Source organism: Anguilla rostrata, chromosome 12, assembly GCF_018555375.3.
Source record: "Anguilla rostrata isolate EN2019 chromosome 12, ASM1855537v3, whole genome shotgun sequence".
Classification (NCBI taxonomy): Eukaryota; Metazoa; Chordata; class Actinopteri; order Anguilliformes; family Anguillidae; genus Anguilla; species Anguilla rostrata.
Window position 1 is genome coordinate 9,851,913 of NC_057944.1, and position 13,239 is coordinate 9,865,151.

The following is a 13,239-nucleotide window of genomic DNA, read 5'->3' on the forward strand; positions in this document are numbered from 1 at the left end:
AAGAACTTTCATTCTTAACGCCATAAGACAAAAAAAATATGGGTGCTGTTTGTTGGTTTCTCCCCGCTGTTTCTGAAAGCGCTTCTAAATTCCTTCCTTTTGTACGTCTTAATTGTCGTGATATTATTTTTTAACCTGACTCACCAAGAGCAAACACGTACTGTAGGCTTACCCACTTCAGTACAGTGAAAGTGCCGCGGAACCTTGGAGGCGAAGCATCGCTTCGTTTGTTCCACAGAGGAGTGGCTGATCTTGAAATGTCACACCTAGACCCAGCTCAGACCTCTCCTCTGCCCACCCTGTTGCACAACACGAGCGGACTTTTACGGGGATGATTCCGCTCCAAAGGACAGATGGAGGCATAGCTCGCTGGAGGTAAGACTTTCCACTTCTCTCTGGAGTCACACGGTGTGTGTGAGCAGCAGGCAGTAACGGTAAAACTGTAGCTACTGGATTCTTTTTTCATTAGGCTGCTATGTTATTTAATTGATGGCCATCCATATTTTACTGCTATGATTGATTTATGTATAGCCTAGAGTTTTGATCTCCAATGTTTTGTTGATGTTTTCGTCCTAATAGCCCGCACAAGTAATTCATGACATTTGTCATTCCTGAAACAATGGTATGAATCCAGCATTGCAAAATGAGTAAAGATTCTGTCTTTCGACAGAAGCATTCAGCTTCATTATTGTAACAGCACAGACTTGGTACTATAACAAACTGACTATTACATGTAACCTACATTGTGACCATTGTGTTATCATTGATTTTGTAGTAGATAGCAGGTTGTTCTTGATGTTCTTTGATACCACACTTTCTCCAAATATGAATAATTCACTATTGCCTTTTGAAAACTAATGGAAATTATTTCTTCACAAATAATTTTAGGCCAAGACCTGCGGCATAAGTACAACTATGACCACCAATGGGGTAAATTTCTTCTTTTATATATTTTATTTTATTTTTATTTTGTGAAAAACTTCAATATGTAAATCAACAATAAATCGCTTTTACCCCTCAAGTGCATGCATATACAGTTAAATGCAAAAGTACATTGACAGAATTTGTGTTGTTTTGGTTCTGTACTCCAGCACATTGAATTCGAAATAAAACAATAAATATGAGGTTAAAGTGCACTCTCAGATGTAATTTAAGGGTATTTATATCCATATCTGCTAATCCATGTAGGAATTTTTTTACATAATCCCCCATATTTTAGGCAGAGAAGGTAATTTGAGCATAACTATGATTCGCATAATCTTAAAGTTGTCATATTTAGTTCTTGGTTACAAATCCTTTGAATTTAATGACTGTCTGTGACCCATAGATATCACCCGACACTGGGTATCTTCCCTGGTGATGCTTTTGCCAGGCCTGTACTGCAGCTATCTTCAGTTCCTGTTTGTTTCTGGGGCATTTTGCCTGCAGTCTTGTCTTCAGCATGTGAAATGCATGTTCAGTTGGATTCAGGTCGGGTGATTGACTTGGCCAGTCAAGACCATTTTCGGGAGTTTTGGTCATGAAACACTCCTTGGTTGATTTAGTGGTGTGTTTGGGGTTATTGTTCCTCTGCAAGGTGCAGCATCGTCCAATGGGTTTGACAGTTGAAAGGAGGTTTTTCTTCACAATTGAAAGTATTAGTCTCTCATCGACTACAGTGGTCATCTGTGGTCTACCAGATTGTTTGCTATTGCTGAGCTCACCGGTGCATTCTTGCCTCTTAACAATTTATCAAACTGTTGAAAACGAAACTCTCTGAGCAGTTATAACTAGAAAATTACTTACAATTTTTGAGCATTCAATATGGATTATTAACAGCATTCTGTGTTTTATGCAGCTTTTTTACCCAGGAGTGTGAATCTTTATTAGGAGTGTGAATTTTTATCAGCGGTGTAAATCATTATTAGGAGTGTGAATCATTATCAGGAGTGTGAATCATTTTGGAGGATGGTGTACTTCTGTGTCCAAAGTGTAAATCTCCTCCTGTTTCTTAGTTGTCTTGTGTTTGAGCATTGAGAGAATCTCAGTTTACACATATCGTTTTTAGCAGGATTCTGGGCCCTGCTTTGTGAACCATGGCTTCCAGCAGGAAGTAGAGGAAAGGCCCCCTCCCTTCAACCCATCCACGAGTCTGTATCCGCAGCTGTCCCAGGACCGCCCCTCTGACGTGCCCCAGTACATCCCCCATAATGCCCCTAGTGTCTCAGCTCTTGCCCCTGCTGTTGCCCCTGCTCTGACCCCTGCTGATGCCCCCTCTCTGACCCCTGCTGATGCCCCCTCTCTTACCCCTGCCGCTGCCCCTGCTGTTGCGCCTGCTCTTACCCCTGCTGTTACCTCTGCTGTTGCCCCGGTTGTTGCCCCTGCCCTTGCCCCGGCTGACACCAGCGTCACCATGAGCAGCCCTATGCCGGAGCAGGCAGCACCAGCGCGGTACAGAAAAGGTAACTGCTCCATCGTTAGAGATTTTATGAATTAATCTATAACAGATGGTTATTATAATTGTTTTTAATGAGCAAGTATAAGCAGCTCATATTTTATTGTTTGGCTTTTTTTTATTGTTTTATTTTTTTTGGCTGGACCGCAACAGCGGGGCCAGCCCTACAAACGCGAATGTCTGTGAGTGACTGACTGACTGAGTGATGAAGTTACACCATTGGTCGGCCGAGTTATGAAGTTACACCATCGGTCGGCCGGATCACGTGTGTTAGGTCCAGCCATATACTAGGTTTTAACCTGGTCTTGTTTTTCTAAATGTGGTCATTGCAAAAAATAAAAATTCTAATTTGTACCTTGCTGGGGTTCAGTCTGGGGGAAACCCTGCTGGGGTTCAGTCTGGGGGAAACCCTGCTGGGGTTTAGTCTGGGGGAAACCCTGCTGGGGTTTAGTCTGGGGTTCAGTATGGGGGAAACCCTGCTGGGGTTTAGTCTGGGGTTCAGTATGGGGGAAACCCTGCTGGGGTTTAGTCTGGGGTTCAGTATGGGGGAAACCCTGCTGGGGTTTAGTCTGGGGTTTAGTCTGGGGGAAACCCTGCTGGGGTTTAGTCTGGGGGAAACCCTAACCCTCGCCGTGTCCAGTAAAAGAGCTGTGGCAGAGCCTGGGTGGAGCATATTCAGGTTTCCTTGGTGACCAGTGGTTGGATGTTCAAGCACAACCTTCTTTCTCCTCTTCTCTTCTCTCTGCTCCCCCCCCCCCTCTCTCAGGAGTTAATACAACTTGCTTTAAATGGCTTGGGGTCGGATTGGTCAGCGTGTTGCTGCTCCTGGTGGTTGCTGCTGTTCTGCTGTGGTACTTCTGTGAGTACAGCGCTGTCGCGCTCCTCCTCCATCTTATCGACCTTGCAGTGTCCTCAAGCATCACGTTTAAATGGTTTTTGTTCGAGAGAAGGCAGTCGGCCTGGCCAATCTCAGCCTGGTTTCAGGGCAGGTGGTACGTCTATTTGAACTGTTTTACATTACAGGCCAAATTAGTTAGCAGAAGTTCTCATCCAGAGCAACTTTCACAGTTCTTGCATTTTACATAGTGTCCCTTTACAGGGCATTGGAAAAGTCAGTACACTCTCCCGGAGGAGTTTTGTCTTCTCTGATATATTTGGAAGTATGAATATTTGATCTTCATGTCAATACTATTGGCAGATGAAGGTAATCTAATTTTACAAATAACATAAAAAAATTAGACTCTGCAATCATTTATTCAACAAAAATCAACAGAAATCCAATTTCTGTAAAAAATATTTCGGATAAGTGTTTTTGATCATTGTCCTTCTCTCAAGATCCACTTTCGGTTCAGTTTAAACCGTGGTCTCATGTTCTCCTCAGGTCCTCTCTGGTACAGGGTGGGATTCGTTGTGGTCTTAGCGAGGGAAAGCAGGCGAAGCCCCAAGGCGGCAAAGCAGCCATAATAACCTTCACCCCCCCCCCCCACCCCCCAACACCATGCTTTATGGCTGGTGTACACTTCTTCTGTTCAAGGGCCCCTAATGCAAAACTGGACTTCTAGCATCACGACCAAACAATCTACTGTTGACTTATCTGTCCACGGCACACTCTCCCAGTATTTCTATCCTTCACCTAGGCGTTGTCTGGCAAACTTTATTTGTGCATTATCTGCATGTTACAAATGATTGCAAAGTGTGATTTTGTTCTCTTATTCAGTAAATTAGTTCACCTTTATCTATCAATATTATTGAAATGAAAATAAAATATCCATATATGTCTAAAAGGACAAAACGTTTCAGGGAGTGTACATACACTCTCACAACACTGGACATAAACTGAAGCAATTCAGGTTTAGTACCTTGCTCAAGGGTACAATTCAGTGTCCTTCAAACCTTATAGGCCCAGTTCTTACAGTATGTAATGCTAACTGTTACACTACACTGCCACCCTGAGCCTATTTTTATGTATGTACTCCATATGTAATATCACCTGCTTGCATCTGTTTGTATAGATTTATTTGGGAGGTATTGTGTATGTTTGTGTGTGTGTGTGTGTGTGTGTTTTCCCATCCTTCTCTTGCACCGTCTCTTTAGTGTCCTCCAGGTGTCTTTCCGGGTTGTCCTGCAATGGCGGGGGTCACTGCATCAGCGCCTCCCAGTGGTGTGATGGGGTAATTGACTGTCCGGGGGCGCAGGACGAGGCACAGTGCTGTAAGTCCACTGCCACCTGCGATGACATCATTTTGGGGGTTGGGGCGGGGATTCAGTCAGTCAATCAAGCCTTGTTGGTGTGACTTGATTGACCTTGTTGGTGTATGGTTGTCACACTGGTCAGCCTGGTGACTGCAGTGGCTTTCAGGCTGAAGTATAAGAACAACACAAATTTTGAAGTGGCTCATGGGATAAACTGTTCAGGTTTACAGTTTACAGTGTACAGTGTTTTTGGCATATGTTAGGACATAATTAAGTGTTTTAATCCATTTAAGGCAACATTTGAAAAGGGGAAGTGTCACAGAAAAGGTATTTTTCTCATTAAGTGGGGTGTCTTGGGAAGTTTGGGAACCCCATGCTAACTTGTTTGCTTCTTGTCCCTTTTTCTGAGAGTGGATCTAAATTAGCATTAATTCAGAATGCTCCACCCGCTCCAGTGTGTTATAATGGCTATACCCTTTCATGAGTTGTTTTTTGTGGTAACAAAAACAGTTATGAAACTAAAATCATCTGCATGAATGATAACCGTAATGAAGTTAGCGATCTTTGTCCTACCACATAATTGTAGTCCCATTATCATTGTTGTCACCAAAACAAAGTTAATCTAGCGGCATTTTTATCAGTATCTAAAATGATGAAATGAATACTGAGCCTCCTGCCTTTTTTACTGCATTTTAATTAGGGCTGTGTCACAGAAAAGTGATTTGCTCATTAAATGGGTTTCATTACTTTTTACTGTGAGCGAATCTGTTTAAATTTACTCATTGTGTCACTCGTGATTACAGTGGAATTGGATTCAGAATTCATCACATATTTTTAGCTTAACAAAAATGAACAATGACAAAGAAAGAATGAGTGATTCTGAAAGAGAGTGATTCTGAGAGAGAGTGATTCTGAAAGAGAGATTCTGAAAGACTGTGATTCTGAGAGAGTGATTCTGAGAGATAGTGACCCTGAAAGTGATTCATAAAGAGAGTGATTCTGATATACTGTGATTCTGAAAGAGAGTGATTCATAAAGAGAGTGACTCTGTAAGAGAGTGACTCTGTAAGAGAGTGACTCTTAAAGAGAGTGACTCTGAGAGATAGTGACTCTGTAAGAGAGTGATTATGAAAGCGAGTGACTCTGTAAGAGAGTGACCTCCCTGCGGCTGTCTGGTGCTCTCAGTAGGATTCTAAGTTCATCCTGCAGGCGTACACGGGCTGACAGCGGACTCTGGAGGCACCGTGGCTCCAGGGCTGGGACGGAGAGTGTCTCGGCGGCGGCATGCGGCCTGATTGGATACGACAGGTGGGTTCCGTGCGGACTGATTGGATACGACAGGTGGGTTCCGTGCGGCCTGATTGGATACGACAGGTGGGTTCCGTCGCTCTGCGCTATGGAAACGGTTTGAAACCGTTAACTGTCCTTCCTACTGCCGCTCGTGCGGTTTTAAATGTGGGGTCGCTCTGCGGTAATAACCCCTGATCAGAGACGGGGGGGCTCCTCTGACGCTCGCGGTGGTCGGGGACGCAGTGCTGCGGTGAGCCTGTCCGCGGGCTTCACTCCGTAGTCCAGGCCGATGACGCCCTCTGATTTTGGGGTCCAGGAATTCACAAAGCTTCAGTCTCCCATTGCTCTTGTCACCGATGTTGTTGTTTACCTAGCCAGCACTACCGCATAACAGCGGTTCCACACATTAGCTATTTCATCGGGGCTGCCGTCGAGGGGAGTGGGGAGCGGGAGGGGTGGGTTGGACGGCCGGGTACGTTGTCACAGGCCCTGTAGGAGGTCTCTGAACTTGTGGTAAATATTATTGTCTCTGGTCGCTGTCACCCGGCGTCCCTGGCTTACTCACAGTGGTATTACACGCTGTTTCTGGGTAATTGCCTCGTGCCGTGTCAGGCTTATGTATGTGATCATTATTACAGAACATACACTGGAACGGGGAAACTCTCCGTAACTAATTAGCCGCCGGTTGTTTACAAGTTCCTAGCAAGACTATTTTCTAATTTAACATTATGTTCTTTGTTTTAAATCTTATTTACTAATTAAATAATTCATCTAAGGTAATTTTTGGCCGGTGGCAGGTAATTTTTCTTACGTTGAGCTATTTTTATTCATTCTAAACACGTTTGCTTTTTCTGAGTTGCATTCTTACGGCGACATGATGAAATTTGTTTTTCTGTTTTTCCACTTTCCCACAGAGAGACGTACGTTACCTCTGAAGAGGTCGGTTTCTATGACGCTGACGGGTACATGCAGCTGATATATGGGTCAGACCCTGATCTCATTCTGCAGCAGAACCTCGTCAGTAGGTGAGGCTCTCTACTGCAGCATTCCTCGGTTGGTAACGGGAGCACCTGGTGCTATTCTACATTTCAGAATACAGCATCGTAGCTGAACATGCCCCTCTAATGGTGTCTTTCAAATAATTATGTTACCCATTTTGACATTGTGTGTGCATGAATGTGCGAGAATTAATTAGGGGGTGGGGGGGGATGGCATGGTGGTGCAGTGGGTAGCACTGTCGATCCCACAGTCCAAAACCTTGCAGGCTAGGCTAATTGGAGAGTCCAAATTGCCCATACACGATAACCCCCCGGCCCTCGCCACCCTGACCCCTGACCCCCGACCTCCAACCCCGACCCGGACCAAGCGGGTTAGACAATTGGTGTAGATCGTCCTAACAAAGCCTCTCCTCTTCTCAGCGAATCCTGTCCTGCCAATCTCGTCGTCTCACTGCGCTGCATCGGTAAGTCCTGTCCTGTCTCGTTTCTGTTCCTTCTGACCTCTGAGATCAGGTTTGACTGTGCGCGGAGGAGATAACACGTTTATTGAGTTTACAAGTAGCATGTAGAAGACAGTGGACAGTAAACAATGTGCTAACACTTTCTATGAATTTTCCTTCATAAAAACAAAAGAACTCCTTCATAGGCCCTACATGGATGTCAATAACCACAGAGGAGGCATACTGAGTCACATGACATGCCAGGGCAATGTCACTTTTTGCATCAGTGACATAATGCACCATATGTCTATGTGCAGGTATTGATATAAGCATTTCTGAATTAGCATATAGTGTGTATGTACCACTTATGGGGGAGTTGTGTAGCTGTTATTAATAGAGTTGCCAGATATCCTCATCCAGGGGTCAATAAATCAGGAGTCCAGTTAATAAAAAAGTGAACAAATCAACTAATAAATCAAGAATCCTATCTGTCAATAGATCAGTAATAGGCTCAAATGAATCCGGCAGGCACTATTATTCAGTGAATCTGACAATCATTAAGTCAATCAGTATTTCAGACTATCGTCCAGTAAGTCGGTCAGTGATGAAATCAAATCTGTACAATTACAGGGAATATTCCTGCCTGCCAGATACTCATCCAGAGGGTGTGATGTCACTTCCTGTTTCTCCTGCAGATTGCGGTACCCGAGTCCCCCCGGCTCGGATCGTGGGAGGGGAGGTGTCCACCAAGGGGGCATGGCCGTGGCAGGTCAGCCTTTGGGCTGGGTTTACGCACATGTGCGGCGGGTCCATTATCACCCCCTACTGGATAGTGACGGCAGCGCATTGCCTGGAAACGTGAGTTCATGCGAACCGCTGCACTCCTCCCTGTCTGTGCCCGGTGTGAATAAACACTTAACCTTTCTGTGTTGTTTTTTTTTAAAAAAAAACCTTCCTGTACAATTGTCCATAAACTGTGGAGAGAAGCTAGGTAATCCTGAATATACATGCATATATATATTATCAGAACCCTCTTCATATTTAAACTCTATGCAAAATGCATCCTTTATTTAAGAATGGCATGTGTTTTTGTTTTGTTTGGTTTTTTTTATCCCAATCAATTTTTAGAAGTCTGTATGTGCAACATGGAACTTGTTTATGAGAGCAGCTCTGTCAGCACTGGCTTGCTCCCCTCCCCCCGTGCTCCTCTGGTCTCTGCTGTGTAGGTTTAATGATCCCAGTGACTGGACTGTGTACGCCGGACGCCTGGACCAGTACGACATGTTCAGCGCCACAGGAAGCTCCGTCTCCCGCCTCATCTCCCACGCCTATGACAGCTCATCACAGACCAATGACGTCGCTCTCATGAAGCTGAGTCGACCACTTAAAATGTCAGGTAGATCTTGACCCCACCCACCCTGTGCCCTTTCTCTCTATCTCTCTCTCTGTCTGTCTCCCTCTCTCTCTCTCTGTCTGCCTCACTCTCTCTGTCTCTCCTCTCTCTCTCTCTCTCTCTCTCTCCCTGTCTCTCTCTTTCTCGCTCTCTCTCTGTCTCAGTCTTGCTCTCTCTCTCTGTCTCTGACTCTCTGTCTGTCTCTCTCTCTCTCTCTCTCTCACACTTTCTTGCCTTTTTAACGAGTGGAACAGCTTGACAGGCCGTCTAGTAGAGGCGGCGCCCCTTGGGGTGCTGAAGACCAGGCTTCACACAGTGCTGGAAGCTCTCCTGGTTGTAGGTAAAACCTTGAGAGCCTAGGTGGTCTTGACAGCCTGTTCTTGTTAACGAGCGGTCGTGTATGTTCAAGGGCAACAAGAGCAGGGCTGCTGTCTCAAAACCAGGCCTGGGTCAAATACGTATTTGTTATGGATTCAAATACTTTTCTGTGCTCTATTGATCTTGCCTGGTGTAATTGAGCCTGTCAATATGACCAGAAGGTGGGGCTTGCACTTTTTGAGAGTATTTAATTGGTTCCAATACACCAGACAAGATTAGTAAAGCGTAGAAAAATATTTGAATCCAAAACAAATACGTATTTGACCCAGGTCTGCTCAAAACCTCAAAAACAGTGCTTTACACATACAGTGATGATTTAACTTTTTCCTGTCGGGATCTGCTTTTTGAGGTCAGAAAGTATCTGAAAACGAACCCTGAACTGGTGGACCGCTCGGTCCAGTCGGGGCATTTTTCGTTGTTCCCTCGGCAGTACGGTAGAGGTTTAGTCACCACCCCCTTGTCTGTGCTGCAGATGTCGTGAAGCCCGTGTGTTTGCCGAACGCTGGGATGGACTTCGTCGCCCCCAGAACGTGCTGGACTTCAGGATGGGGAGCCATACGCGAAATGGGTCAGCGAGCACCATAAATCAAAACCAGTTCAGCCGACAAGCAGGCCGCCATTTTGGATGACTCCCAGACAAACCCAAAATGATGGAGCTGTCTTATGCTGTCACTTATGCTATGACACTACGGTTTGGGCAAGGTGTTTCGATTTGTTCAAGTTGCTAAGTGTGATAAGTGATTGACAGCTCATCATAGCTCCGCCCATTACAGGGTAAATGAGACCTAACTCTCTTTGTCATTCTCATGACAGCACTACAGAACGATCAGAGGTTTTGACTGTTGCCAGTAGTTCAGTCAGTCTTTTTCTAGCAGCCATATCACACTGTTAGGTTCTCCTGCCTGACATCTGAAGCTAAGTAGGACTGGGAATGTTAAAAATAAAAGATGGGTTATCTGCTTCAAATGTATTTAATGAATAAAGCCAAGATATAAATCAGACCTGGGTCAAATACAGATTTGTTTTGGATTCAAGTACTTTTCTGTGCTCTATTGATCTTGCCTGGTGTAATTGAGCCTGCCAGTATAACCAGAAGGTGGGGTTTGCACTTTTTGAGAGTATTTCATTGGTTCCAAGACACCGGACAAGATCAGTAAAGTGTAGAAAAGTATTTGAATCCAAAACAAATACGTATTTGTCCCAGGTCTGATATAAATCCATATTTTGGCTTTAAAGGAAAGTAAAAAACTTGCTTATTCCATGTTCGAGCGTTCAGGTATATGTTAATTAGCCGTGTCGCTCGTTAAGAAGGTGGTGGGGTCAGGTGGTTTGAGGACTCCCGCTCTCTCTCTCACGCTCCTCATTCTTCCAGGACCCTCCTCCCAGTTTCTGAGGGACGCCGAAGTTCCGCTGATCGACAGGTCGCTCTGCAACAGCTCGCTGGTGTACGACGGAGCGATCGCCGGCACCATGGTGTGCGCGGGCTACCTGGAGGGCGGAGTGGACTCCTGCCAGGTAACGCCCGCGCCCGCGCGGGGCGCGCTCAGACACCCGAGGTGCACGCGCCGGGAGTTTCCGTCGAAGGGTCGCGGTTTTACGTGCGTTTAAAAGAGACCGCAGGAAGGAGCGCGTGACGCTCGCGGCGCTCCGAACTTCAGGCGGGGGCGTTTCCGACGAGAGTCGTCACGTGTGTCGAAGCGCGGCGGGAATCGGAGACTGTCAAAGCAGCCGATTGGTCCGTCGCGGCAGCAAGTAAATTTCCTAGCGTCGTCGCAGCGTGGAAATACTCAGAAAAGCGAAAGGCGGTATTATTAGTAGCATGGAACCCTACTAACTAATTTTCGGTAAATGCATCTCTTGGGCAACCGCCTAAATTTAAGTGGCGTGCCAACAAGTGAACTCCAACTGAAGTACAAAGCAAATATACAGTGTCTTCAGAAAGTACTCAGACCCCTTCACTTTTTCCACAGTTTTTTATTTTTAATAAATTTGCAAAAATTTCTAAAAACCTGCTTTCACTTTGCCATTATGGGGTATTGTAGTGCAGATTTTATGAGAATAAAAATGAATTTAATCAATTTTAGAATAAGGCTGTAACGTAACAAAATGTGGAACAAGTGAAGGGGTCTGAATACTTTTCGAAGGCGCTGTCTGCTGCACCCTGAAGTGGTCTCTGAAAAGCGTAACATTGTAAAGAGGACTGGCGCCCAGTCATCTGTCACAGTGCTCCTGTGACACGAGTAACAAAGAATACATCAGAGAGCGGTGTATTCAGCTGAAGATTAATAACAATAATTAATAACTAGTCGTGTGTGTGTTCTCTGAACACTCGTGAAAATAGAGTTTGTACACATTACACTCCCAGAAGGCAATTCTTCTCCCTCCTACTATGCAAAGGTGAATCGTCGAATACCAGCCTGAAAGTTCAAATTCCTATTTGAGTGGGCGGGGCATCACATGGGCGACGTTTGCTTTCGTGGATTTATCTTACGCAAGGGGTACAACATTTCAACATGAATTTGACACTTCATATGAACAGGAACCACCATTGTGAAACGATTCACATACTCACACAAATCTTACCTGGCACGTAAAACTATATTATTTCGTAATTAATATTAATGTATTTTGATGTATGTAATAAACCCATTTTCTTCCAGAACGGCTACCTATAAGGTAACCATTTTTGTGTAATCAAAAGTAAAATCTTTGGATAAGTATAAGTCCAAGATCTTTTCTGATTTCAGTGTGTTGCAACTGAAACGTTCTTGTCATTCTTTTTTCAAAAATGAATATTCCAGAACAACTTCAATGCTGTGAAAAAGTATTTGCCGGTTACAGTTTATGTTGCGGTCCAGCAGTTACAGTTTGAAACAATTTCTGAATTTAAATTCTGTCTGCCTGCCAAGAAAAGCAAAGGAAAACTAAGCATTTGTTTCTGTAAAATAAACCCTTTGGTTTAATTGGGCTTGGTGACAGATAAATGTTAAGTCCATTTATATCCATATTAGGCAAGTGCTTCCATGTTTAATGAGTGCAGTCGGAACAATTCAAATTTTCACACGGGTGATATGGGTGTTTGATAAGCTTTTCATGAAATAAATGAAATAATTTTTTTTTGTTTTCAGTTTATTACATTTTGTCTAAAGAAACCACTGTGTGACAATGTGCAACAATATAGGAAATCAGGAAAGGGGCAAATACTTTTTCACGGCACTGTGTTTAGATTTTTAAAATAATTAACCCCCCCTCCCCCATCACTGTGCTTCCCAGGGCGACAGTGGGGGACCCCTGGTGACAGAAGAGGCGTCTGTATGGTGGCTCGTAGGGGACACTAGCTGGGGCTTCGGCTGTGCCAGGCCCAACAAACCCGGTGTCTATGGCAACGTGCCGGCCTTCTTGGGCTGGATCTACGAACAAATGCAGGTAAATTTACCTGTGGAGTGAGGGCTGGTGGGTTTCAGCACTCACCATTTCATGGCACGTCAAGTCAAGCAGAACGAAAAAATGTCTGCTGGAGGTGGTCTGAATGCATTTTGTTTTTGAATCTCTTCTTGTTTTTTTTATACAGAACTACAGATGAACAAACCTGTTGGATCTCACCGTACACAAATTGCCAAAGAAACTCCAGAAAGTCTGATATCTTTAGATCTAAGATTTCCATTTCTTTTAGATGAAGAAGTAGGTTGTTTACTTTATTCTCTTGTGTACTCTAAAAAGATTTGAGTTTAAATATTTCCCCCCATCAATGGACTGTTGAATGTAAATACACTAAATACATTAAATGTAATACATTAAATGTAAATCTGATTCACAACTGAAGTGTACCACATCTGATACATTTCAAAGAACCAACACTGTCTACACTTATTTATTGGTATTTTCATAAGATCTACGCATGTTAAAAAATTTCAGAAATTAAACTATCATCATTAAATTGTAGTATAAATATAACGCGTTTGGACAAATTCAGTGACCAAGTGTCTTCAAAATAAGCGACCTTCAATCATTTAATATTTTTTCACTGCAATGTGAATTTAAATTTCTGCGCTGTTGAAAAAATGAAATGCTTGAATATCTCATTCAACATCTGGGGCAGACTATAGGACAGAA

The 13,239-nt window shown here is 44.1% G+C and overlaps 1 protein-coding gene across 1 annotated transcript; it reads left to right on the top strand.

Moving 5' to 3' along the window:
* Positions 1-231: 231 nt before the first annotated feature.
* LOC135236756 (transmembrane protease serine 2-like) lies at positions 232-13,113 on the top strand. Its single transcript, XM_064303271.1, has 14 exons — positions 232-375; positions 889-930; positions 2,048-2,441; positions 3,201-3,293; positions 4,529-4,700; positions 5,882-5,935; positions 6,832-6,942; positions 7,336-7,379; positions 8,051-8,213; positions 8,582-8,751; positions 9,599-9,694; positions 10,499-10,641; positions 12,400-12,552; positions 12,698-13,113. The coding sequence occupies exons 2-14, from the start codon at positions 916-918 to the stop codon at positions 12,707-12,709; spliced, it is 1,620 nt and encodes a 539-aa protein (XP_064159341.1). The 5' UTR covers positions 232-375; positions 889-915; the 3' UTR covers positions 12,710-13,113.
* The last annotated feature ends 126 nt before the right edge of the window (positions 13,114-13,239 follow it).

Coding starts and splice junctions, on each gene's coding strand:
- LOC135236756 (XM_064303271.1), top strand. Junction 7,380..8,050: donor CGTCTCACTGCGCTGCATCG/GTAAGTCCTGTC, acceptor TTTCTCCTGCAG/ATTGCGGTACCCGAGTCCCC. Junction 8,752..9,598: donor TCGACCACTTAAAATGTCAG/GTAGATCTTGAC, acceptor TCTGTGCTGCAG/ATGTCGTGAAGCCCGTGTGT.